Source organism: Oryx dammah, unplaced genomic scaffold (assembly GCF_014754425.2).
Source record: "Oryx dammah isolate SB20612 unplaced genomic scaffold, SCBI_Odam_1.1 HiC_scaffold_29, whole genome shotgun sequence".
Taxonomy (NCBI): Eukaryota; Metazoa; Chordata; class Mammalia; order Artiodactyla; family Bovidae; genus Oryx; species Oryx dammah.
Window position 1 is genome coordinate 97,523,131 of NW_024070213.1, and position 26,239 is coordinate 97,549,369.

The 26,239-nt window shown below is 38.6% G+C and overlaps 1 protein-coding gene across 6 annotated transcripts in view; it reads left to right on the forward strand.

Annotated features, from left to right (window-relative positions):
- Positions 1–26,239, forward strand: part of ATP2B1 (ATPase plasma membrane Ca2+ transporting 1) — a 133,178-nt gene that overhangs the window by 62,770 nt on the left and 44,169 nt on the right. For all 6 annotated transcript variants that reach the window (XM_040234434.1, XM_040234437.1, XM_040234438.1 and 3 more), the window contains exons 3-9: positions 9,416–9,613; positions 15,157–15,411; positions 15,501–15,626; positions 20,120–20,260; positions 22,971–23,009; positions 23,732–23,893; positions 25,545–25,759. In XM_040234434.1, the coding sequence (XP_040090368.1) occupies positions 9,416–9,613; positions 15,157–15,411; positions 15,501–15,626; positions 20,120–20,260; positions 22,971–23,009; positions 23,732–23,893; positions 25,545–25,759 (1,136 nt within the window). The remainder of the gene's footprint in view (positions 1–9,415; positions 9,614–15,156; positions 15,412–15,500; positions 15,627–20,119; positions 20,261–22,970; positions 23,010–23,731; positions 23,894–25,544; positions 25,760–26,239) is intronic.

A 26,239-nucleotide genomic window follows, 5' to 3' on the forward strand; every position in this document is an offset into this window, starting at 1 on the left:
ACGTTGATTTTGGTTTAATTAGTGAAGTTTCTTAAATTAACTGAAAAGTTACACCTAATACATTAGTTTCTAAATTTAGGGGAAGGGAATGATTATGTACCTCTTTTATGATATCGTGGAAGTTGTGGATAGTCTAGAAATATTCAACACTCAAAATTGTGTATGTTTTATTGCTGTTTTGTGCCATTAAACGAGTGAATGCCATTCCGCCTCATTTACTAGAAAACTCTTGCTCACCTTTCTCCTAGTATAGTGAATTTAATTTTTGTCAAAATTTGTACAGACTTTTGTCTCCTACTCTTTATATATAGCTTGTCATGGTGAAATATTATTTTAAAGAATTTTATAAGCATTATATTTGTACTTACACTCCTTATAAGAATAAATATAAACAACAGCAGCTTTCACAAGAATGTCATTTCCAAAAGGAATAGTTCTAGTTTAATTTAGAAATAATTCACTCAGAAACCTAATGAACATTTTGTCACTGATCAACTAGGCAAATGATAACAAGTGACTCATCATTGGGGAGGTTTTATGCCCGAGTAAAATGATCTAGACAATAAGTAGCCTTTTGTTGGTATGATCTGCTTATGATCATGGAAAGTGAGATAGAAATATGATTCTTCAGCGTACAGGAATTTTGTTTAGGTAAAACTGATGTTTATGTGTCCCTTTAGTTGTTTCATTCATTAATTTCTTCATTGATACATACAGTCTTTCATCAGATCTAGGTCATTGTCGTATATTGTATATAATCCCTAAAAAAAGAATTAGTGTTGGGAGTTGTAAGTGTATAATTAAATTACATTCCAATTTCAGAGATGTTAATACAAGGTAAGAATATGTGATCAGGCTTCCCTGGTAGCTCAGGGGGTAAAGCGTCTGCCTACAATGCGGGAGACCGGGGTTCGATTGTGTTTATTGGGTATCTTCTATCTGATTGGCACTTTTCTAGGCTCTGGGCATATGCATACATGCTAAGTCGCTTCAGTCTTGTCAAACTCTTTGTGACACTGTGGACTGTAGCTGGCTAGCCTCCTCTGTCCATGGGATTCTCCAGGCCAGAATACTGGAGTGGGTTGCTATTTCCTTCTCCAGGGGATCTTCCCAACTCAGGGATCAAACCTGTATGGTTCTTTACCACTGGCACTACCTGGGAAGCCCTCTGGGCATACATCAATGAATAAAACAAAACTGGGTGCCTTATTTTTCCACCTGGGAGACAAGTTCACAGGACAAATAAATGAGATGTGGGAGGAAAAAAAATGAGATGTGTGTTATGTTAGTGACATATACCTAAGAGAAAACTGGAGAAGAAAAATAGAAAATATTAGGGGTGTAGATCTTAGACTGCTCTGAAGTCTGGAGGAACAGTTTAAGATGTTGAGAACAACACAATGGTTTTTGTGCCACCTTGGTAGTTAGCACTAAGAAATATTAACTTATCCTCACAACGACCCTATCCAATCTACAGCCCAAGAACCCACAGCACAGAAAGGTTAAGCAGCTTTGCTGAAGTCTTACAGCCTATAAGCCCAGAGGAAGGACTCAAACCTAGACATTCTAGCTGCAGAGAACACGCTTTTAACTGCTATAGTGTACTGCCTGTTGTAAAAGCTCACCTCATTCAGCATGCAAAAGAGTTGAGATACTGAGAATGGAGTATCTGTGTTCTCTCTTCACAGTAGGTTTTTTTTTTTTTTATGACAAGAATTACATAATGAAAAAAAAAAAATGGGGGTTTATCAGTCAGTGTTTAAAATATGCCCTAACTAAGGAAGTTGTGTTTCTGTGCCTTCTCATTTGGCCTACTAACTCACTGCTTGTTTCTGGCAGACTAGTACTTGACTGAGTTTGAACCTTACTGTTCATGTACTGATCAATAGGAAGTGTTTGAAGCCAGATGTGATTTTCATATTAAAAACTTCCTCAGTTCAGTTCAGTCGCTCAGTTGTGTCCAACTCTGTGCAACCCCATGGACTAGTGGTTCTGATTGATCATCTTCACTCTTAAAAGAATTAGAACTATAAATTTCAGAGTAAACTGGAATTGTGACTTATTCATATTTTTAGTTTTATCTGTTACCAAGCACCTAGCTTACAGTCTCCCCAGATATCAAGAAAGAACTTTTATGCCAAAACAACATTGTAACAAAATATCCTCACTGTATGAAATTGTCATTGCAGTTCTTCTGTATCATTACTGTTTCCTTACATTAACTTTCTCATTTCCTGTTCTAAACCTTCTCTCGCGGCTTCTCTCGCGATCTTTTTATTTTTACACTAGCTTTTGCTATCTTTTCCATTTTAATGTGTTCCTTGTGTTACCTATAGTATACTTTTTATTGGATGGTAGAATAGACTCTAGTAGTAAGATTTACAGAGTGCAGATCTCAGCCCTTGGTATCATTTTGTATTCGTAGCACTGTATTAAGCAAAGGATAAAAATCAGACACTTACTGAATGGTCTTCTTTAAGAGGCATGGCTCTGTGGATGTATAAAGGATAGGAAAGCAAAAAGAGACACCAGGCTTTCTAAGGTGGGAGTTGCTAAAATTAGAAGAGAACAGAGGGGAAAAAAAGAAAAAAGGAAATAAGGAAAGGAAACAGTGGTAGAAAGAAACAAAAGCAGGTAAGGTAGGAAGAGGGATAGCCAACAGCAGTTGTCCCTGGCTGACTGAGGTCTCCGTCATGTTTCAGATTGGCAGCTTCTGTTTGCACTTACTGGCGACGAGGCTGTTGGTCATGTTGTGCTTTGACCATGTCTTCATGATGTAATATAACAAAACGGGCATTCACACGTGGAAATGTATTTTAACTCCCTAAAGAAGTCAGCCTTTGCCCAGGATAAATCCTTATTGATTTAGAGGTCGCTGCAGGAGCACAGTGATTCCCTGATGTACGTGTTTGGTGAGGCCAGTTGGCACAGCCATTGTAGGCACTCGACAAGGATTTGCATGGTGGTGATATGCCAGCCGCGTATGTTCTAATATGTTCTAATACAGTTACCAGTGAGGGTGTTGTATTGATGACTCTGTGTGACTTAGTCCTAGAAATTTATTCCTGCTATGATAATTAGCATACCCCAGTTTAAAAATATAGAGAATTATACATTTAATACTTGCTCTGGTTACCAGTTTTCATTGTTTATGAGTTTGTTGAAGATAATTGCAATGCTGACTCCTCCTCAAATCTTGTAGCATATATGTTATTTTGTAAGGCTGTACTCGATAGAGTCTGAAGCGGCATCTCGTCGTTCGTTTTCCAGGTTCAGTTTCTGAATATAATATTTCCTTCTCAGAGCCTTCTCTTCTGCTTTCCTAACACTGTGCTCTCAAGGTTTGCTTTTTCCTGTCTGACCAGTTCCATCCGCCTTCTGTGCTTTCCTTTCCATGTCGGCAGGCCTTGGGTTTCCGATCACGGGGCACTCGCCTCTTCATCTCTGCCTTCTCCCTGGGTGATGCTCTCCGCTTCTAAGACTTCCCATCTGACTCCGACATCTGTGGCACCAGTCCAGGCTTTTCTCGCAGGCTTTGGGGCCAAAAGCTCAGTTGCTAGTGGACATCTTCATTTCCCCAGCCTCTCCAAACTTTCCCTTTGGAATGGATACTCCCCCCATTCCCCCCTTTCTGATGAAACTGTCACCCACCTTGCTAGGTAGACTCAACTTTGATAGGAGTCTTTCGCCTGTTCTTACTCACTGGGTTGACAAGACATGGAAATTCCGTGACTCCTGCCTCTTAACTCAAGGGCGTCTGCTTCTCTAGCTCCACACCACCCTGGTTGAGGCTGCTGTCTTTCTCTTGCATAATTCAGGTAACAACATACTAACGGGTGTTTTCTCCTGTCTCCCTTCGCACTGCCTGTCACTTTCCTGCTGAAAGCTGGTAGAGGTGTTGCACTTGCACTTAGAAGGAAGTTCAGACTTCTCACTTAGATTAACAGATGTCTTTGGGGTCTGGCTCCTGCTTACTTCATCTCATCTCTTGTCTCCTCAGTGTTTGAGGCATAGCAGACTTCAGTTTTCTGCAATACTGTTGTGCCAAGCTCATTCTTATTCCTGGTCTTGTGATCTCTTCACCTTAAGCATGCTACCTCACCCTTCCTGTGACTGTCTCTTAATCATTCCTGAGATCTCAGGTTTGGTATCTTATATTTCCCTTATCCACCCCAACTCCCTAAATTTGGATTCCAGTTCCTTTTGCTGGCTTCCGGTAACATCCTCACCACCCCCATCATTACTGCTTAACACTCTGGGTTGTGATTAACTGATTGCTCGTCGGTCTGCCCCATCAAACTACGAGTTCCTTGAAGGCAAGTGCCGGAGAAAGGCATCCCGTCTGACTCATTTCCCTTTGTATGTTTGTGCCTCTCCTTATCTGGCCTGCGGTTGGCGTTCAGGAACAAAGCCTGAGTTTGACTTCAGATAGTGATTCACTTAAATTTGAGGGGAGTCTCCTTCTTTTTTGAAATTGAGACTGTGATAAGAGTATTAGCCTCAGCAGTTGGAATGCTACATTTTCTGGTAAAACATCAGTATCTTGATAGCATTTGCATTTTTCCCCATAATATGTCTCTTTCAGATATACAGACAGTATTCTTGAGCCATTATCTATTCATAGAATGGTGGATCCAGACCCCGAAAGCATAAATTCTGAGGCTACTTTTGATGGGTTTTTAATCTGTTTTCGAATCTGTTTCCTCTTTGTGAAGCTAACTGGGCCATTGAAAGATCAATGCCTTGGCCTCATCACTGCTCCACTACAATCTATGGAGCCAATAGGTCTAGTCAGAAGAGTTCTCATTCTGTCTATCTGTTATTTTTTCTAAATGATTTGATACCATATCTCATCTATTTTTAAAGCTAGGACTGTGTAGTCTCATTACCAATTTCAACAGGGCTTACCTTTCTCTTCCCCACACAATTTGCTTTTCTCCCTCCTCACAGTGGAAACATCTTCCTATATGAGTAGTAGCCTGACACCCATGCCCTGGGTTCCATTCCCAACCCTGGCTTCTTCAGAGGTTTGCTCTAGATTAACTAGTCTGTGTCACCAGTGTGGTCAGTCATTTCCGTTGCTAAATAACTTGCCTTAATATCCGTCAGTTCAGTTCAGTTGCTCAGTCGTGTCCGACACTGAGACCCCATGAACTGCAGCACACCAGGCCTCCCTGTCCATCACCAACTCCCAGAGTTCACTCAGACTCACGTCCATCGAGTCAGTGATGCCATCCAGCCTTCTCATCCTCTGTCGTCCCCTTTTCCTCCTGCCCCCAATCCCTCCCAGCATCAGGGTCTTTTCCAATGAGTCAACTTTTCGCATGAGGCGGCCAAAGTACTGGAGTTTCAGCTTTAGCATCATTCCTTCCAAAGAACACCCGGGACCAATCTCCTTTAGAATGGACTGGTTGGATCTCCTTGCAGTCCAAGGGACTCTCAAGAGTCTTCTCCAACACCACAGTTCAAAATCAATTCTTCGGCGCTCAGCTTATATCTGTCACTCATCTTTAAAAAAGCAGAATGGTTTTATTTATCCATTTTGCAGTAAAGAGCAAAATAAAGCAGTAAAGCATTAAGGTAAAATGTGGCACAGAGGGCAGCAGCGCTGTGGTTTACCTTTGTGTACTTGTGTGTTCAGTCGTGTCCAACTCGCCGCAACGCCGCAACTGCAGCCCGCCAGGCTCCTCTGCCGGTGGGATTTTCCAGGCAAGACTGCAAAGGTGGGTTGCCACTTTTTTTTACCTTTACTCTGTTTTACCTTGACTGCTTTATTTCTTGTCATTGCATCACATGCCTGGCAGTTACCTGTGCTCATTGTTTCCACTTAACTCATTCCCAGACTAGCCTCCATGCTGCCTCTTGAAGGTTCCTTATCAGTCATCAGCCCCCATCTAGTGAAGGCCAGTTGTCCAGTCTGTCTTCATTTTATTCCACCTTTGCAACACCATTTGATATGATCAGCCACATCATCCTTTTTAAAAACTGCCTTTCTGTGGTACTCCATGAACACGTGTCTGTGTGTGTGTGTCCCCCATTTCTTCGCGGTTGCCTTTGGTGTTTTGAGAACCCTTTCTGACCATCAAATGTTGGAGTGCTCCAAGGCTCCCACCTCAGTCTGGCTTCCTTCTTGTCAGTGTACTCTGGCTTTCCAGGGGCTCCCATTAGGCCCATGGCTCCAGAATCATGTGTATAGTGAGATTCTCTGGCTCAGACCTCTCCCTGAGTTCTGAATATGGATAACCAGCCATCTACTAGACATTTCCACCTGTTTGTTTAATAGGCATATCATGTTTAAACCTGTAAAGCAGAACCATGAACTCCTGCCTCCCTTTTTCCACCCAGTTCTGCTGTTCCCAAAGCCTGCCCGTATCTTGATAAATGTCTCTATCTTCCATCCATTTAGGTGCATGGCCAAAAAAGAATCTAGGTATTCTGCTTTATCCTTCTTTTTTTTTTCCCTTTCATCCTCATCCAGTCCTTCAGCAAGTTCTATCTGATTCTGTACAAGATGCCTGGAAGATTCAGGGGCTCTGCCTCCGGTTTGGAAACCCAGAGCCAACCACCACCACCTCTCATTTTGTACTGTAGAGACCAGTGGTCTCCCAGCTGATCTTTTCCTCTGCTCACATGCATACTCTTCAGTTTGTCTTTCAGTCAATTTAAATGAGATTAGTTATCACTACCCTCCTATAAAGCCTTCTAGTTGTGTCCATTGCACTTAGAATATATGCCAGTCCTCTCTCTATTATTTTAACTCTCTCTCTTTCCCTCCAGTGCAGTATAAGTGTGCTGAATGTAAGAGCTTTTTGTTCACCCTGACTTCTCAGCAAAGTACAACAGACAGTACCTGGGCATAGTAAATATTCAGTGAATATCAGAGAGGGGGACAGACTGTTGTTGCAGAACTCTTAACTAGGTTCCATAAGTTTGTTATTTTAACTTAATAGAAATCAGTTGTCCCCAAAATAGAGTTAAAACCTGTAGTGTTCAGTTTGTAACTTGTCTTCCTCCTTACTTAACTATTGCCCTGTAGTTTATGATTTATATACTTGGTACCTTCTTTGGTCCTCCCAAACAGTCTAGGTTTTACCAATAAATATTAGTTCTGCCCATCCCCCCAGCCCCAGCCCCAAAGGAGTAAGTGACTTGCACAAGATTTCAGTAGGTTCACTGAAACCTAGGTCTTCTAATTCCTAAACCAGATAGCTTTGGCGGTGCAGTGTTCTAGGTGTGTGCTTGTATATGTGGGGGGAGCATAGAAGAATTACGCTAATCTTTGGATCAGTTGCTTTTTTACTTCCTGTATTCTTCCAAGATAACATTTTAAAGCTATCTTTAGCTCTGTGGCTGTTCTTTTCATCATTAACATAAAATATTGGCCCCTGTTACAACCAACATCATAAGTTAAGACTTAATTATTTTTATAGTTACAGTGATGATATTTAAAACTGAGGTGTTGTATATAATTGATGGTTGACTCTTAAGGGTAAGTTAAACTGATGGAACTAATATCTTCAAACATATTTCTTAGAAAAAAAGTGGAGACTAACACAGGGAAGGAACAAGAATCTTTTATTTTTGCTGTAATGGCATTAAAATATAAGACAGAACAAACCTACCCACTATATAGTAATCATCGCTTCATAAAAGAAAGGCTGCTTAATTTGAGAAGCATTAGGCACATAATTTCAGGACATCTCCAAGTATAGTTCTTTAAAACAAATACATTTCGTTTTATAGAAAACCTCACTAAATTGATTCCCTTCAGTTCAGTTCAGTTCAGTCGCTCAGTCACGTCCGACTCTTTGCGACCGCATGAATCGAAGCACGCCAGGCTGCCCTGTCCATCACCAACTCCCGGAGTTGAAACCCCCAATTAAACCGTGGGTGGCTGTTAACTCTGCGCAGCTAGGATTGGTAAAGGGATTGCTCTCACCTGAAGAGCGAGCTTGTGAGGTCTGAGTCGTCCTTCGCAGGTTCCCTCTCTCAGGCTCCTTTTCCCCCAGACACTGTCAGTGCAGTCCTCCACTGTCTGTCTCTCCACTGGCTCTGACTCAGAGCCTCGAGCCCTGTGGAAGGTTTCATCAGAAATCTAAGGTGCTTTCCACCCTGCCCAGTGTGGACCTGACTTGGTTCTAGTTGCTGGTGACAACCTTCTTTGGAAGCTTTTTGGTATCTTTAACAAGTAAATAAATAATTAATAATAAACCAAAGTAAATCTTTAAAGCTCTGTATATACACTTCTCATTGTTTATTCTAACAGTGAGCTTCCTTGGTTCCTCTTTACTCTCTGCCTGCCTCACATCCAGAATCGCAGCTAAAGCGAGCCGAGAGCTTTCCAGTGATCTGCTGCTCTCCTGCATTCTTCCTGGCTGTTTTCCTAGAACGAGTTCTTGCCAAAAAACAAAGAGTTGAGGTTACTTCCTTCTAGGTTTACATATATCATGATAAAAGTCATGTCATCCCGGTACCTCTGTCCCCTTCTTCATTGTTCTTAAACTTGGGGAAAATGTCCTTTGTCACTGCTGCTTGTTTCCCTACCTCCATACTAATGTAAGTGTGGGCATCCTTTGCAGTAGCTAATTGGGATGTATCTAGGCTTGACAGGATCGTCAGGATTAAATTAGAGGAGCACTAACTTGGTAGGTGAAGAAAAGGCAAATTTGATCATGCAGCTCTCTCTCAACTTTCATAGCTTTCCAATTTCATGCTCTAGGCAGTAAATAGTATTTCCCACAAAATGTATCTTTTCCTCAACAGTGACAGTCAGTCAATAGCACTGCCTATTTCTCCAATTGAAAATAAATCCTAAAAGTCAAGCTTGAAGGAAAGGTCATCCTAAGTCTCCCAGGTTTTGTGATTTAAAAATCTTTTATCACTTGAATTAGAACTTTTAGAAGTTTTAAGGCTTATGATAGGTGAACTTTTCATTGTTCAGCAAATAAGAATGAAAGTAAGAAAAAAACTTGCACTTGTTAACTAAGATGCCGTAAGTAAATCGAATAAACATCTTTATATACTTCCCTACTTTTGGAAGAAAAGTACAAGGAAAGATCAGGGAACTGTTTAATTCCAATCTAAAACTATCAAACATATCATTTCTGGTTCTCTGACAGTCTATATAGATGGTGTAGATAGTATGAACAAAAAGCAGCAATTGGGAAAAGTGCAATTTCTTAATTCAGCCTTGTGTTGTCTACTTAAAATATTTTCTTCAAGCACTGCACATGTTTTTTGGTAATTTAGATTGCGTACGGTTAGTCTAACTCACAGGAGTAAACCATTTTGGTAAGATCTTATGCATTGTGTCCAAAAGTAATGAACCCATAAAGTGTAGAGAATGTGTTTTGAATAAAATAGTTTCATTTGTAAGTAGTAAAACCGTTCACTAAAATTTCTTTCTTTTTACTAGGTTTAAGTGGAAACCCTGCAGATATAGAAAGAAGAGAAGCAGTATTTGGAAAGAATTTTATACCTCCTAAAAAGCCAAAAACCTTTCTTCAGCTAGTATGGGAAGCATTACAAGATGTCACTTTAATTATATTAGAAATTGCAGCCATAGTATCATTGGGCCTTTCTTTTTATCAACCTCCAGAAGGGGATAATGCACGTAAGTAAATTGGTAGGGGAAAAAAGACTGTTAGGTGTGAAGTTCAGCTCATTTCCTTACTTGCTGCTAAGTTCCTTCAGTCGTGTCCGACTCTGTGTGACCCCATAGACGGCCACCCACGAGGCTCCCCCGTCCCTGGGATTCTCCAGGCAAGAACACTGGAGTGGGTTGCCATTTCCTTTTCCACATTTGCTTACTTAGTACATAATAAAAATAGCAGTATTAAGTTTGCTGTATGCTAGAAATCATTCTAATAGTGCTTTTTAATAGTTCTTTAAATATATTACCTCAGATAGTTTTCCGAAGAGTCCTGTAAGATAGATAGTGTCATCTGCATTTTACAAGTGAGACACAGGGGTTAAGTAACTTGCCCACATACGCATATTTTGCGTCTGGCAAGGAGCTAAGCATGTATATAATGTGTTATGTGTCATGGTGGTTTTTAAGTTCTTTAGAACACTATTGTGAAATAATTAGTTTTTAATTTGGGGTGTTTTAAAAGAACCTTTTGGAAAATCATTATAAAAGCAAAATTTATTCTTTTCTCTAGGCTATGACTTTCCAGGTACTTTAAATATTGTATATATTTTATTGTTACGTGCATGATTTGGATAATTTCTTTACCATCTTAGAAATGTTTATGCTACAAAGTATTCTGCTTAAGGAAACTTGGCTTTAACCTGTAGCTGCAGATGATTTTGTCTTTCTCCTATCTTTCTATGTCTTTCATTTCTTTTTTAAATTTCTTCTTTTTGTTGAGAGCAAATTATTTTAAATGGATTTTCCTGACAGTACTTTCTATATCTGACAGGAGATCTAGCTTGGTTTTGGTCACTATATTTAAGGAGCTATAGAGTGAACCAGTGGTATTTTATATGTCAGGAGTATGATTCACCAAAATAGTTTTGTTTGTGAAAGCTTCATTCTTCTGTCTTCCAAGTTATGAAGAGTTTTAATAAGTATTTGCTATCTTGGCTTAGGTAATCATTTAAATTAATTCTTCAAAGGTATGCCTAGAGCTCAAGTGAGAGAGAACTTCTTGGGGGTCGGGGGGCAGAGTGGGAGGAGACAGCTGGTCACAGAATAAGCAGATTTACCTGAGGCTGAAGTCTGTGTAGATCAGGGTTTCTCAGAGTGGCACTGTTGACATTTTGCACTGGAACATTCATTGTCACCTGTTCATTGTACCATCGCCCAGTTGAGGCAAGTCAAACCATCTCCAGAGATAGCCAGCATCCTTTAAGGGGGCAGAAGTGCCTGTGGGTGAAAATCTCTGATATAGATAAAAGAGGATTTGGCAACATTCTGGGCAATATTGAGCCAGATTATTTTTTAAACTTTTATTTGTTGGATAAATGGTATATACTTTGCTGTTGAAAAATTAGAGGGAAAATGACATTTCAAAGGAAATCATATTTACTGAAAATCCCACTGTTAATAGAGATTACTGCTGTGCCATTTTGAGATATATATATCCTCTGAGATTAAAAAAAATTTTCTTTTAGTTGTCACTAATGGTGCTCATGTATGTGCATGTGTGCACAAGTGGGTGGGCATGAGGATGTGTAGGTGTGTGTGTGTCTTTTTATCTGGAAAAGGAGGTGATACAGCTAACTTCTTCACTGCTGGGTTTACCCAGCTGTCATTGTAGAATATTTGGAATTGGTATTCTAGCCTTAAGTGAGTTAACAGATGATTAAAAACTTTTTACTTGTGACATTTTTTTCCCAGGACTATAAGAAAACTGAAGAAAAATGTTTTCAGTGGGAGTGGGTTTTTTTATTCACAGAATCTGGACACATCTCGGAATTCACCCTGCTTCATTTGTACAGTGTAGTGACAGGCCCTTTTTCAAATTTGCTTAAGGAGATAACTGGTGTTGTATCCAACTGAGAAGATAATCTAGAGTTGTTGGTGTCTTCGGGCCATTTAAAGAGACTCAAGATCTATTAGAAGGTCTTGATAAACAATATAAAGATGTTTTTGCTCCGTGGTAAGAGTTATGTAGTGTTTGCACTTTAAAAAAAAATGCTTTTATATGTGTTTCATGTATCTTTTCATCGTATTTAACACTTAAGAAGTGGTGACTTGCTTAAAAGGAAATCCAGTAATTATAAACCTATAGTCATAGAAATTCAGATTATCAAAATTTCTTACTAGTGCTGTTTGGTATAAAAATAAGCACTATAATATAACCCAGAAATCTGCAGCCCATATAACTGGTGGTTCTCAGACTCCTTGGTCTTGGAACCCTTTTACACTCTCAAAGTACTGAGAACTCCAAACGTTTTGATCATGTGAGTTATAGCAGTAGGTATTTACTATATTCTAAATTAAAACTGAGAAATTTAAAAATATCAGTGCATTTAAAAATAATAAATATTATTAGCATATAATTAAACTTACTATAATTAATGAATGAAGTTTAAAATGTAGTGGTATTTTTAATTTCATTGTGCCTAGTTAATGTCTGGCTTAATTAAAGATAACTGGATCCTCATCAGCTTCTGCAATCAATTGTGTTGTGTTTAGCTCATGTAGTTTTTGGAAAGTTTCACTGTACATTCATGAAATATGAGACAAACAGCATCTTAGTATTATTGTAAAAACAGTTTTGACCTTGAGGATCCCCCTCGAGTTCCTGAACAATACTTTGAGAACTACTTTCTTGTGCTGTTCATATATACACTTCACATATGACCCAAGAACCACATAGGGGATTTGAGAATGGCATATTTGCCCTGTGATAGCATAGGCTGAATTCAAATGGTAAGTACCTCTCAGGTGAATATATTTACAAGGGAGCACCTTTAGTAAAATTGGTATTTATTACTTTATACTTGGACTTTACTGAAAACATCATTACTTTTTCTTCTCTTTTCCATGTATAACTGGTAAACTACAGCCCTTTCCTGACTTTGATTTTAGAGATTAATCTTTCCCTACAGCTCCCTTAATAGTTTGTAACGGTCATCAGTAGGAAAAGTATTTAATTTCTAGAAATACTTTACTACTCTCTACTTCTAGATCATTCTAACTTTGTGTGATATAAAGTAAAACTGTATATTAAATGAAATATGTCACTAACTGTTCTCTTTAGAAATACTCAGTAGTTTAGTTATAGATACATGTGCATGTGAGATTTAAAGCTGAAAATTAAATAATTCTCTCACAATTCCTTTCCTTTAGCCTCAGTTTCACTGTCTTTAAACTTCTTTGGTTATTTACCCTATAAAGAAAAGATCTGAGTAAATGTCTCCAAATGATACATTTATGTTTTATATGTATTTAAAGCTATATATAATGTGAGCATTTTAAAAATTACAAAAATAGATTTAAAAGAGGAAAGTTTTAAATTTTTATATTTAGTAGCCATAAGACATCTTCATGTTTGAATGTACGTTATTATATTTTATAATCTTGATTTGGCCTGATTTGGGTCTTAAGTTTGTTTTCTTTCAGAACTTGGTTTTAATGTCTCTCATAGGTGGGAAAAAACTCATAATGTTAGATAAATCCAAATAGAAAATTTTAGTGCACTCACTAAATCGTGATACTTATGATACATCCACCAGTTATGTAAAAGTTTTTGTTGAAATATGACTGGTAAATTTCATGTTGTACTGCATTGTTATAATTTTAACTAGTAAGAGCAAAGCCCACTGCAGTGCTTTATTTCGAAGATTATATTTTAGCACTGCCTCCAAGTTGGTGAAAGTGGTCAGTATAGTATTTCAGCCTTTCTCTGTTCTTGAGTTCAGATTTGGCAGATAGCAAATCTCCTATCTTCTGAGCAGGGGCATAGATAAGGATCAGCTATCTTTACAGCTTCTGCTATGTAAAATACCAGCCATAGATTCACTTAACTAGTTATTGTATGCAGTGATACATGGTGGTTTGTTCAGCTTGAAAATAATCAAAATAGAAGTTTCAGCATTTGAATGGCTAGGCTGGCCCATTCAGTAGACCATCTTGCCATCTCTTCTGGAGGACATACTTTATACCCGTGGATCGCTGAGTCCTACTGATGGTCACAGGGATATTTTTATGATCGTTCACATCATGCCTTCCGTTTCACCCCAGTTGGTTTTTCTCCAATTTCTGTCTTCTCTTTATCTGTCCTACATACCTCTCATCAATTCATCTTTATTCAGCACCCTTGCACCTCAAGTCTCTCTTCAGTTATTCTCACTATTCTGGAATATGTGTTAATGATTTCTAGTGTTGTGTTTACTTATTATTTTCTTGTGAATAATCCTTTTCCTGTTTTGCATGTCCTAAAAGAACCCATGACTTTCAGAGAGTTTAGCTCAACCCTCAGTAAGAATTAACTTTACATAGGAACACAGAAGAACATGTTCCATCATGTGAGTTTATAAATGACCAAAGTAAGCTTTCAGAAAACAATACTTGTCTTTACTACACGTATATCTTCTCTGTTTTGTCTGTTTTATATCTCAAAGTTTGGTCATGAGCCACTGAACTGATTTTAGACTCACAAATAGACTATAGCCCAGGATCCAAAAAGAGCACTGTCCTTGCTCTTTCTTCACCATTACTGACCCTGCAGTTTTGAGCTTTCTTTTTTCCGTCTTCTTGTCTTCTTCTAAACTCTTCTATGCTGACTTTAATCTCTCCCTGCAGTTCTCATCCCTTAAATCTACATGGCTAGCTCCCTTGTGTCATTTGGTTCCTGGATCAAATGTCATGGACACTTCAGAAGGTCCTCTGTTCATTTAACCACGATTAGCCTTCTTTTTTATTTGATACCACATCATCATATTTTATTTTCTTCATGGTATTTGCAATATCTGAAATTAACTATTTGTGTTTTTATTAACTGAATTCCTCATATACTGTCCACACCTGCCAGTCTGAATATAGGTTCTCTAAGGAGAGAGAGCTTATGTGTCTTATTCATCATCACATCCTTAGCTTCGAAAACAGTGTCTGGCACCGAGGGTAGGTGCTTAAATAGTTGAATTAATGAGCAGCTCTTGGCTTAAAATTTTATCTTACAAAAGTTAAGCTTTTATCATACTTCAGTGGTGTTGATCTGTCAAATAAGCATGATTCATGGGTGACACATAATACTTAAGTTTCTATATGTGGCGTGCCTACTGTATGCTATAATTAATAGCATTGGTCGAGGATGAACAAGTTTAAGCCATCTTCTTTATAAATGTCTTCTCATGTAATCCTTGCAACAACTCTGCAGTAAGTGGTGGTCTCCTAACTTGACAGATGAAGAAACTGCGTCTCAAAAATAAGTCACTTGCCTTAGGTCGAGATTTAATCTTTCCGGTTTCCTCCCTCTTAACTAGCACCTTGGACTGCCTCCCTGTCCTGAAGATGAGAATCTTTGGAGGCAGAGAACTTGAAATTAACAGAGTTAGCATCATCCTCACTGTGGAATGCTTTGAGTCAATAAGGTGTTCAGAGCTCTGCGTAAAATTAACGGAACGTATAAGCATCATAATTACATGTCTGTTGCCATCAATTCAGAATCTCTTTTGATAAGTATTTTCTTTCTTTCCAAATAGTTTGTGGAGACGTTTCTGTTGGAGAGGAAGAAGGTGAAGGTGAAACTGGTTGGATTGAAGGAGCAGCAATCCTCTTGTCAGTAGTGTGTGTGGTGTTAGTAACAGCTTTTAATGACTGGAGTAAGGAAAAGCAGTTTAGAGGTTTGCAGAGTCGAATTGAACAGGAACAGAAGTTCACAGTCATCAGGGGTGGTCAGGTCATTCAGATCCCCGTAGCTGACATCACTGTTGGCGACATCGCTCAAGTGAAATACGGTAAGTAAAATGGCAGTCCATATGACACGTGATGTGATTTTATTGTAATCTTGTTCACAGCTTGGCTTACCATTATTATTTTGTTGTAGGTGATCTTCTCCCCGCTGATGGCATACTTATTCAAGGCAATGATCTTAAGATTGATGAAAGCTCGTTGACTGGTGAATCTGATCATGTTAAGAAGTCTTTAGATAAGGATCCCTTACTTTTATCAGGTATGAATTTCTTCATAACTTTTACCTTTTTCCTCCTCCACGACTGTACACCCCTGTTGGTAGTTTCCCCAACAGCCAGTAATACGAAGAGGATTCTGTAGTTTGTGTTAGCTTCTAGCCTTATAATCCTTAGAGACTTTTTTTTGTAAGCTGGTGGAGACTTCAGAGATCTTTAAATTCAGAACTGTGTTTTATAAATGAGAAACTCGAGTCCAAAAAACAGAACACTTGAGAGTCAGTGTTAATGTTCAGTTTAGTCGCTCAGTCGTGTCCGACTCTTTGCGACCCCATGAATCGCAGCACGCCAGGCCTCCCTGTCCATCACCAACTCCCGGAGTTCACTCAGACTCACGTCCATCGAGTCAGTGATGCCATCCAGCCATCTCATCCTCTGTCGTCCCCTTCTCCTCCTGCCCCCAATCCCTCCCAGAATCAGAGTCTTTTCCAATGAGTCAACTCTTCACATGAGGTGGCCAGAATACTGGAGTTTCAGCTTTAGCATCATTCCTCCCAAAGAACACCCAGGGCTGATCTCCTTTAGGATGGACTGGTTTGATCTCCTTGCAGTCCAAGGGACTCTCAAGAGGCTTCTCCAACACCACAGTTCAAAAGCATCAATTCTTTGGCGCTCAGCTGTTAATGTTAGTATAATGATAAAGTATAAACTTAATGATCTCTGTTGAATTGATCGGTTTTTCTGTGTCATATTTATTCTTCAGGCCTAGTAAAATATAAAATTAAAGAATGATTATGTGTTTAAAGCAAATTAATGCGTTTTCTGTGATGATCTACTTAGGACAAGTTTTCTGTTTTTAAAAAGCTCGTAAATTCCTTAAAGTTAGCCTAATCTCACTTCCTGATTTTAACTGCTGAGGAGTGAGTCTGAGACATTAACTATTTGCCTAAGGGGATATGATCAATAGTAAATAGCTCCAGGAGCAACACCACAGCTACCAGACAGAGATGAATTTGCACAAGGTTAAGACGTGTGCAAGGGTGTGTATAGGTGAGGGTGCTGTCTGAAAAAGGGAAGTGTGTGTCTACTTAGAACGCTCTTGTAACAACTTACCTGTTGATAACTAGACCTGAGGTGAATTGAAAATGAAATGGAAGGGATGATGAAAAAAATTACAAGCTGCCTTCTAAAATGAAAAGAAACCAAAGTACCACAACTTGTCTCCAAAAGTATGCCAGTGCCTTAACTTTGGTTTTCCAGTTTCCTATCTTAATTTTCTTGTATTTTTTGTAGAATTTGCAAAATTGCTTGTAAAACATTTGTTTTAGGTGTATTTTTAGATTGAGTCACACTAGCTTTTAGAGTAAGAACGTGCTGCCTATTTGTCTTTAATTATCATTTTCAGATGTTAATAGAATGCTAACATTTCCTACATTCTAAGGAGATTCTGCTTATTTAACCGTTTAATAACTTGGCAGCTACGCTTTTTCACATCTTCTGTGTGAACTTTATGTTTTAATTGGTTGGACATGGTTTTACTCAACCCAAATTCAAACCTGTGACAAGGGTCAGCTACATTAGAATCACGACTGTGGAGCACGTACCTAAGTTTAACTATTAACCTTTTTAAGATTTGTAACTGTGTTCCAAAAGGCTGATTGCAAAACATGTCGCCATTAAAAATCACAGTAATTTCATGTATGTACATTTATAAACACCATTATATATAGGGGGAAGGTTTCAGTTGTAATATAGACTTTCGTTTCTATGAAAAAACTTGAGATTTGTATACCATCAGTATCCTGCACTGCTAAGACCATTTATACTCCTTTAAGTTTTTCTTTATCTTGGTATGCTTGAAATTCATTCCAGATAGAAATATCTTGGTTATATAATATCCTCTGTCCATGGAATTCTCCAGGCAAGAATACTGGAGTGGATTACCATTCCCTTCTCCAGGGGATCTTCCTGACCCAGGGATCAAACCTGGGTCTCCTGCATTGCAGGCAGATTCTTTACCATCTGAGTCACCAGGGAAGCCCGTATATTAAGCTTAACGTTCCTTGTTTTCCTTATTCTTTGCCATACTTCTAAGAACCTGCATTTCATGTAAACCAAGTAAAATCTGGGATCTTTCCAAAGGAAAGAGAAGCTTGCTGGTCAGACCTAAACCATAGACTGACCAGGCCATAGTGTTTGGTGAACTGAGGCCATCTCCTCTTGTGTTTTTCCCACATGGACTTCATGGACTTGCTGGCTGTACTTGTAGCTTATTCACGCAGTGCTTAGCTCTTAGTGTCTTACGTTGACATCCTGTTACGGAACCTTGGTCCTTTTCTGTTTTAACAGAGATGGCTGCTAAGTTTTTGGAGACTCAGGTTCTCAACACACCAAGTATATACCAAGAGAGACTCGATAAATTTTCCATGTTTAAGAAAAGACTGAAATAACTTTCTGGAGTCCCTTATCATTGTACGGGTGGGAAAGTTTTTCTACATTTATTTCCCTCTTCCAAAAATGTACTGAAAACATGAAATGCATTTATTTTTAAATTTATTCTCATGATGCCATCTCTCACTGCTGTTCTTGGCTTTTTAAATTTAGATGGTTAAGAGCAGTTACTCAGTTAGCAGTGGGGGTATGACCAGAACAAACACTGTTTACTTTGCCTGAGCCTGTTAGCGGCCAACATTTGATTATCTGTGGTAAAGATGAACATAACATACATTGAAATTTGCTAAAAGCTAGAATTGTTAAAAGAAACTGTCTTCTACATTTAGTCTTTGCACAGTATATTAAAAAGCAGAGACATTATTTTGTCAACAAGGTCCGTCTAGTCAAGGCTATGGTTTTTCCAGTGGTCATGTATGGATGTGAGAGTTGGACTATAAAGAAAGCTGAGCGCCAAAGAATTGATGCTTTTGAACTGTGGTGTTGGAGAAGTCTCTTGAGAGTCCCTTGGGCTGAAAGGAGATCCAACCAGTCCTTCCTAAAGGGAATCAGTCCTGAGTGTTCATTGGAAGGCCTGATGTTGAAGCTGAAACTCTAGTACTTTGGCCACCTGACCACCTGATGTGAAGAGCTGACTCATTTGAAAAGACCCTGATGCTGGGAAAGATTGGGGGCAGAAGAAGGGGATGACAGAGGATGAGATGGTTGGATGGCATCACTGACTCAGTGGACATGAGTTTGAGTGAACTCCGGGAGTTGGTGATGGACAGGGAGGCCTGGCATGCTGCAGTTCATGGGGTCGCAGAGTCAGACGCAACTGAGCGACTGAACTGAACTGAACTTGCTCAGTAAATATTGTTTCACTGTCCTTCATTTCTTGTTTCTCTTGCATTTTTGCTGGCATAGAAGCTAATAATTAGGGAAATAGTCAGAATATAGATTTTTTTTAAAGCAAGAAATTCAAAGATTTAAAAATTCATATGGGATAAATTACTCGGTAATTAATAGCCACATACAAATCCTTAAGTACTAAAGTAAGTACACATGCTTCACAATCTTAGTTTGCAAATAACAACTGAAGATTGATTTGTTACACAGGATGTTAGTAGATGCTTCAGACCTGTCCTCCTGATGGTTGTGAAGTAGGAGATCAAATAAATAAGTGATAGCTATAAAGATTTTCAATATTTAAAGAAGAGTTTCAGTTTAGAAAGCTACTTAAAATTCACAAAAATATTAGAGCATAGAGGTGGGAAGCCTTGTAGTGAGTAAAGCAAAGATGCAGAGGTGTGGCTATACAGGTTGGAGAGCTGTGAGCAAGCTTAGCAGCGTTACAAGGAGAATATGCCCTCTGTCCTCTGACAGGGCTGGATTGAATCTACCTTGTCAGCTTGCAAGATTATTGTGAGGGACAGAGTCAGAATACAGTCTGCATTCCCGTCTCTGCCTGCTAGCTTTTTGTAATTGAGGTTTATGTGAGAGTAATGGATGAAAAAATTTGGAAGGTGGATTGGTCTCCGTGTGGAGATTTTGGATTTTACGGAGTAGGCCACGTAGAGTCGGAAGTTTTGGAGCCGTGAGAGGCTTGGATAAAATCACATTTGAAGAAGGTTAGACCTTTTTCAGGATGGACTGGAAAGGCAGAAACTCGCTAGGAAGCTGTTGAGTGATCAAGGTGGGCTGGCATGACAGCCTGGGGTAGGGAGAGGTTGTGGGTTGTCTTAGGGATATGGCAGTTGTTGGAGTGTAATCCTTTTGGTTCTAAGCGTATTTCTTTCTAAGTGATGGCTTTCTCAGAGAAATGTCCCTAACGATAAAAACACAGTTATAATTTAAATACTGACCATTCACTGAACCCCTAGATTATACTTGATTCTCATTTTTAGAAAGAGTACATGTACTGTCATCCTCATCTGTGGACTGGTCATTGAGATGTTACGCTTTGCTCCGTATCACAGGATAAATGAGTAGTAGAGTAGATTTTGAACTCAGATGACATATTACGAACATAAAACCTTAAGCACAAGAACTTAGGCTTTATTTAATGTCTTACTGGATTTTAAAACCAAATTTTTTATTGTTATAGGTACTCATGTAATGGAAGGCTCTGGAAGAATGGTAGTTACTGCTGTAGGTATAAATTCTCAAACTGGAATTATCTTTACCTTACTTGGAGCCGGAGGTGAAGAGGAAGAAAAGAAAGATGAGAAGAAAAAGGAAAAGAAAAGTAAGAATAGCAATATGCTATACGAATTGGTAATTGGAAATACAGCAGCTGGATTGTAATAACTCACCCAATAAATACACTCTTTCATCAGGTTTTGATATAAAGAGTTCTACAAAGAGTTCGTTACCCAATGTAGTACTTTCAGGTGTTAGAATTGATAGGAGGGATTTTTTGTTTTAAGACTTATGAGTTCATAAAAGGCTTTATGAAGACATCATTCCCTTTACCATAGTCAGACAAACTCAACACCTCCTTGAACACTTTAAAATCTCCCTGTCATTTTCATTTGACTAGCAAAGTGAATTAAATTCCCAGTTCCTATTTACTTTTTTTTTAAACTATTTTCATATCAACTGTGATATGTCAGACATATGACATGTTGGCCTTATTGAACTTTTTCATCTTTTTCAAGTTTCCTACTGCTTAGGTAGCATCTTACGTTGTTGGCTTTTAGACATAAGATCAAGACTTCACTTTGACACCTAGTATATTTGTCTTGTTCTATTCAGCCCGTTATTAGCTTATCAAGGTGTTAAAAATTTTAATCTTGATCCATTGTGTCTACTGTCCCTACATGAGATCTGTTATTAGTAAGCTTGATAACCATAGTTTATCCACAAGGATCTTATAAGAAGCTCTGTTATATAGGGAAATAGTTATCAGAATCACTTCATTGGGCAGTATGTCACTTTTTTAAAAAAGGCTTCCCTACTCTTTTAAGTATTTACTGTACCACCGTTTACTCCAGAGTTTTTCCTTTTAGGGCAACAGCAGTTTATTGAGGTTTAACCACTTAGATTTATTTCATTTTACTTAGGCTAGTAAGCCCATATTTTACTCACGCACATAAGTATTCTGAAATCTTCTAAAATAAATGCTTGGCTGGCTATATCTACATCATTGCTTTTAATCTTTAGGTTAAATCTTTAGGTTTTATTCTTTGGGCTTTATCTTTAGCTGTGAAATCTTTCTTTCAAATAGAAACATGTTTGAAAAGCTCTGGCTGCAGGCAAGGGTGGCAGGCTCCACATTCTAGGTGTTTTCCTGTCCCACTCACAACAGTCCTGCGTGTGCCACCTTAAGGTTTCTTAAGGCAGAATAGAAGTCAGTTTAGAAACTAGTAGTGGTGATACCCACCCTACTCCAGTATTCTTGCCTGGAAAATCCCATGAACGAAGGAGCCTGGTAGGCTGCAGACCATGGGGGTCACTGAGGGTCAGACACGACTGAGCGATTTCCCTTTCACTTTTCACTTTCATGCATTGGAGAAGGAAATGGCAGCCCACTCCAGTGTTCTTGCCTGGAGAATCCCAGGGACGGGGGAGCCTGGTGGGCTGCTGTCTATGGGATCACACAGAGTTGGACACGACTGAAGCGACTTAGCAGCAGCAGTAGCAGCAGTGGTGATACCATTTATTGAGCACTTTATATGCATTATCTCAATAATCTAAGACTATCTTTTTTTTAATGATGAGTAGATTGAGGCTTATGTGGGTTATATAACTTGCTCCAGATTAAAGATTTTAGTTAGTGGCAGAACAAACCCACTTGTCAAACTCAAGAGTCTGTTTTCTTAACAGTATATTATATTGCATCCTAATTTTCAGGAGACTAAAGTCAACAGACCTTATTAAAAAAAGAAAGAGAAGTTCATATCATGACCTTGTTCTTACTGACTCTAGTTTCTTTTCCAGTAAGCACCATTTTTTCTAAGATCTATTATACACCTGTTTTTATTAATGCAGTCAAGAGTATTCCCAGGAATTGGCATCTGACTGATTGTCTACCATTTTAGATTCTTACGGGGTCTGCGTGTGTGTAAATTGCAGAGACCATTTTTTCATCTGTGGACTTTCAGCTCTTCTCCCATTCCCTTGAGTAAATTAATATTATATATTAGTATAATCCAGGGTAGTCTGTTTCTGTTCCCTTCGTAATCCGAAATGTGAATGTTTGGGCTCACTCCAGACTTGACCTCATCAAAGTAGCTAGGTATTCTGTTTCCCTTGCCTGTCTTGAGTATCTGTTCCTCTTTGAATATATTTGCTCCAGGTTTTCAAGTTTGAAGGAAGCACTCCTTGATGGATAAGTTCACTTTCCTCTTTGTCATTTTTATTATTAATATTATACTGCCTACTCCAGACAGTAAACCCCCTCCTTCCTTGATTACTTTGTACTTCAGATGGTCTCATCTTTCTGCATTTTTCTAATTTAAGCTAATTTAGGAATTACCCTTCCTAGTAGTCTTACTGACTGACTTTGTATTTTCATGTACCAGTTTTACTTGCTTGCCTCTCCTCTCTGTTACACATGCCAATTTGCTTCTCTTTCCCATCAAAGCTGTCCTGTGTGCCTGTGGTCTTCCTAGGGCACTCCTTCCCTCTCTACCTGTCTCTTTCCTACAGTCTTAGGCTTACATCTATATTTAGTTTGAAAACCTTTGGAGATATTGCAGCATAAAAGAGTAAAGTTTTATGGAGAAGTCAACCCAAATGTAATGCCCCAAATTATTTTGGAATGTTCCCCCATGGTTAAGACCTAGGGAGAGATTGAGCCAGCAGGTCATTACAAGCCAAATGCTTTCTAATCTGTACACACACACCCTGTTGTGTAACATTTCTGTTATAGAAATGTGAGCTACCTTTGCATAATTTAGCATGGCTGTATTCGTTTCTTTTGGAAAGCTTTAATTCCCATTTTGTTCCTACAGATAAGAAACAAGATGGAGCTATTGAGAATCGCAACAAAGGTAAATTCAGGAGGTTAAAAGTACACTTAGCTTATTCTTATTATAGCCAAAACTATTTCTCTTGTGTACTGTATTCATCCAAAAGTAGGATACTTGTAGCAGAGAAAATTAACAACCTGTATTACTTGGGTGTATGTCTCTCCGGTCAGTGCCTGACTCATGCTGCTTAACATTTTGATATAAGATTTTAATTATGGCATGTGGTAGTAAACTTAGAAAGTTCCAGATGTAGGTAACGTCAAACTTAGACATTTCAAGCATTTTATCATTGGTTACTATGTGATTGCTGGCAGAAATGCATAAGTAACAAAATATATAATGTAGATTTTGGGGCATCTATTTAAGAGTCTGTAAGCATATGTACATTTCTCGTTTGTATGGTCTCACATGATGTTCTACGTTATGGTTATAACTTATTGGGAGGAATTTATGGTGTTTGGAATGCCACAGCACACAGGAGGAGAAATGATATTTAGCTCTTTCAGGACCCTGTATTTCTTCTTATGCCTCATCTCTATTTCCTACCACAGCATTCTCAAATCTGGTACAAAGTTTCAAAACCTAGTGTCACTATTGCCTTATTTTCTCTGGGTAGGCACAGACATACACACTAAGGTAAATGTTTAAATCTTTGTGTTTCTATTAGAAATTGATCCCCCCCCCCACACACACACACCAAATTGCTTGAAAATGTTAACAGTTATGTGTGCACTTCAACATAGCAAAAGCCCAGGATGGTGCAGCCATGGAAATGCAGCCTTTGAAGAGTGAAGAAGGTGGAGATGGTGATGAGAAAGACAAAAAGAAAGCAAATTTGCCAAAAAAGGAAAAATCTGTTTTACAGGGGAAACTGACGAAACTAGCTGTTCAGATTGGCAAAGCAGGTATGATATATATAAGAAAATAAGATGTTTTGTTTTAAAATATGCTGACTTGCTATTTAAAAATATCTTTTGATGTACTTAAGACTGGAAATCATTGCTTTGTGAGTGGAAGGGGAGTTAATAATATTTTCAGTTTTATCTACAGTGTACCTTTTGAGTTATTAGAGTCTCATAATATTTTGAAATTTGGGAACTGTTATCATCATTTTTTGTAGAGGGAGTGTCCTCTGTCAACTTGCTAATAAATAAATGGTCAGGTTAGGATTAGTGCTTAAGTCTGCCCAATTCACAAGCCCATGAGCTCATATCTGAATTTCTGGGCGCAATAGAGAGAGGGCTTACTCCATACAAATTACCGAGCTACATTTTAATAAAAAGAAATTTCACCACACATCTCATCTTTTTATTGACTATGAAAAAACAAAATTAGGTAACGTGTTTTTCCAAAAATTGCCGTTTACTTAAATTGAGTGGATTACTTACAGCATTGCCCTGGTGAGACTGAAGTTATAAATTAGAATCATCACTAGAAAACACCTGTTAAATAGAACCACTCTTCAGGGGAAAATAAAACAGTGCTATAGCTAAAATCAGAGCATGCCCTTCAACTGTATCATCTTTATGAAAGAACACAGGTGGCTAAATCAGCATATACTATTCAAGTCATGTAGGGGCTTCCCTGCTGGCTCAGTAATGAAGAATTCGCCTGCAGTGCAGGAGACTCGGGTTCGATCCCTTGGTCGTGAAGATCCCCTGGAGAAGGAAATGGCAACCTACTCCAGTATTCTTGCCTGGGAAATCTCATGGACGGAGAAGCCTGTTGGGCTATAGTCTGTGGAGTCACAAAAGAGACATAACTTAGCGACTGAACAACAATTCAAGTCACTTACATTGCATCATTCTATTACTTCCTGGCATTATCTCAGAAAAAGTTAAGATTTTACCTGTGTCCTCAGAAAGCTTATTATCTAGGAGATATTTGCTTTCTGTAATATTTAGCCAAATGGTAATACTGAATCATACAGAAATGGATGGATTTAAGGTGGTGATGGTGTTTTAATAAAATCAGATTGGATTATTAGTTCCAGATATGTGGACATGCCTTATTTTGTAATATTCATTTATAAGGAGATTAAACACCCCACAAAATGGAAAGGTAACTGATTTGTAATACGTGATTAACTCTTGGTTTTCTTAGTTAATAAATCAGTAAGGATAGATGAAAAAATTAATTTCAGTAATTTGTGTTTTTTCATTAAAAAACATAGAGTTGAATATTTAATTCTAGGTCTCCCCATTGATCAGATTCTTACCAACTTCTCTTTTGTCATTAAGCAGCTTATGCTACACTTCTGGTATTTCCTTGTCATTGCTTGTTATTTTGTCTCAGCTTTAATAAAAGACCGAAGATGCAGTTAAGTCTAGAAAAGAATCATAAACACTTTTTTCCAGTTCTCCTAGTCAGAAGCGGAACTTGAATCTAACAATGTCAAGGGATGAGTTAGGTGCAAAAAAGTAGGTAACAGTTTCTCAGAGAAATTAAATATCACCAAAGTAGTTATGATTCTTCCAGTGGCTAATATGTAACTGACAGTGAGTTGTGTCTGGAATATTTAATGATTGCATTTTCCTTCTTTTTGTGTGCTGAAAGGTTTGTTGATGTCTGCCATCACAGTTATCATTCTTGTCTTATATTTTGTAATTGATACCTTCTGGGTTCAGAAGAGACCGTGGCTTGCTGAGTGCACACCGATTTACATACAGTATTTTGTGAAGTTCTTCATTATTGGAGTTACAGTTTTGGTGGTGGCAGTACCAGAAGGTCTGCCCCTTGCAGTCACTATCTCACTAGCTTATTCAGTCAAGGTAAGCGGAAAAGACTTATGCACGACTGCCCTTTTCCTTTTGGGTTTTGAAAGTTGGAGACTTCCATAAATTTGCACTGCTTCCTTTAGAAACTCTGTTGTTGGTCTCCTCCTCCTCTCCCCAGTTGAAGATCTGTGCACCGAGGCCTATACATGCCTGAAAGGGCAGCCTTGACACAGAGCTAAGAAGGACTCCACTGGGAAAGTTCTAGCTTACGTTTCCGCATACGATAGTTAAGATGTCCAGTCCCCTTCTGTTTCCCATCTGTAAAATTGAAGTAAGCGTGTTTGTCATTTGCCTGTGGGACAAGAGCAGAGTGGTTGACCTGCCTCCAACAATCTTAGGCCTCCTTGTTGGACCCTCCTAACCCCACGGTCCTGCCTTCACATGGGAGGCAGATTCATGTTTCTAAAAAATAATTCAGATCGTTTTTGTTTCTTGTGTAAAAACCCTCCAGTGGCTTCTCATCAGAATGAGATC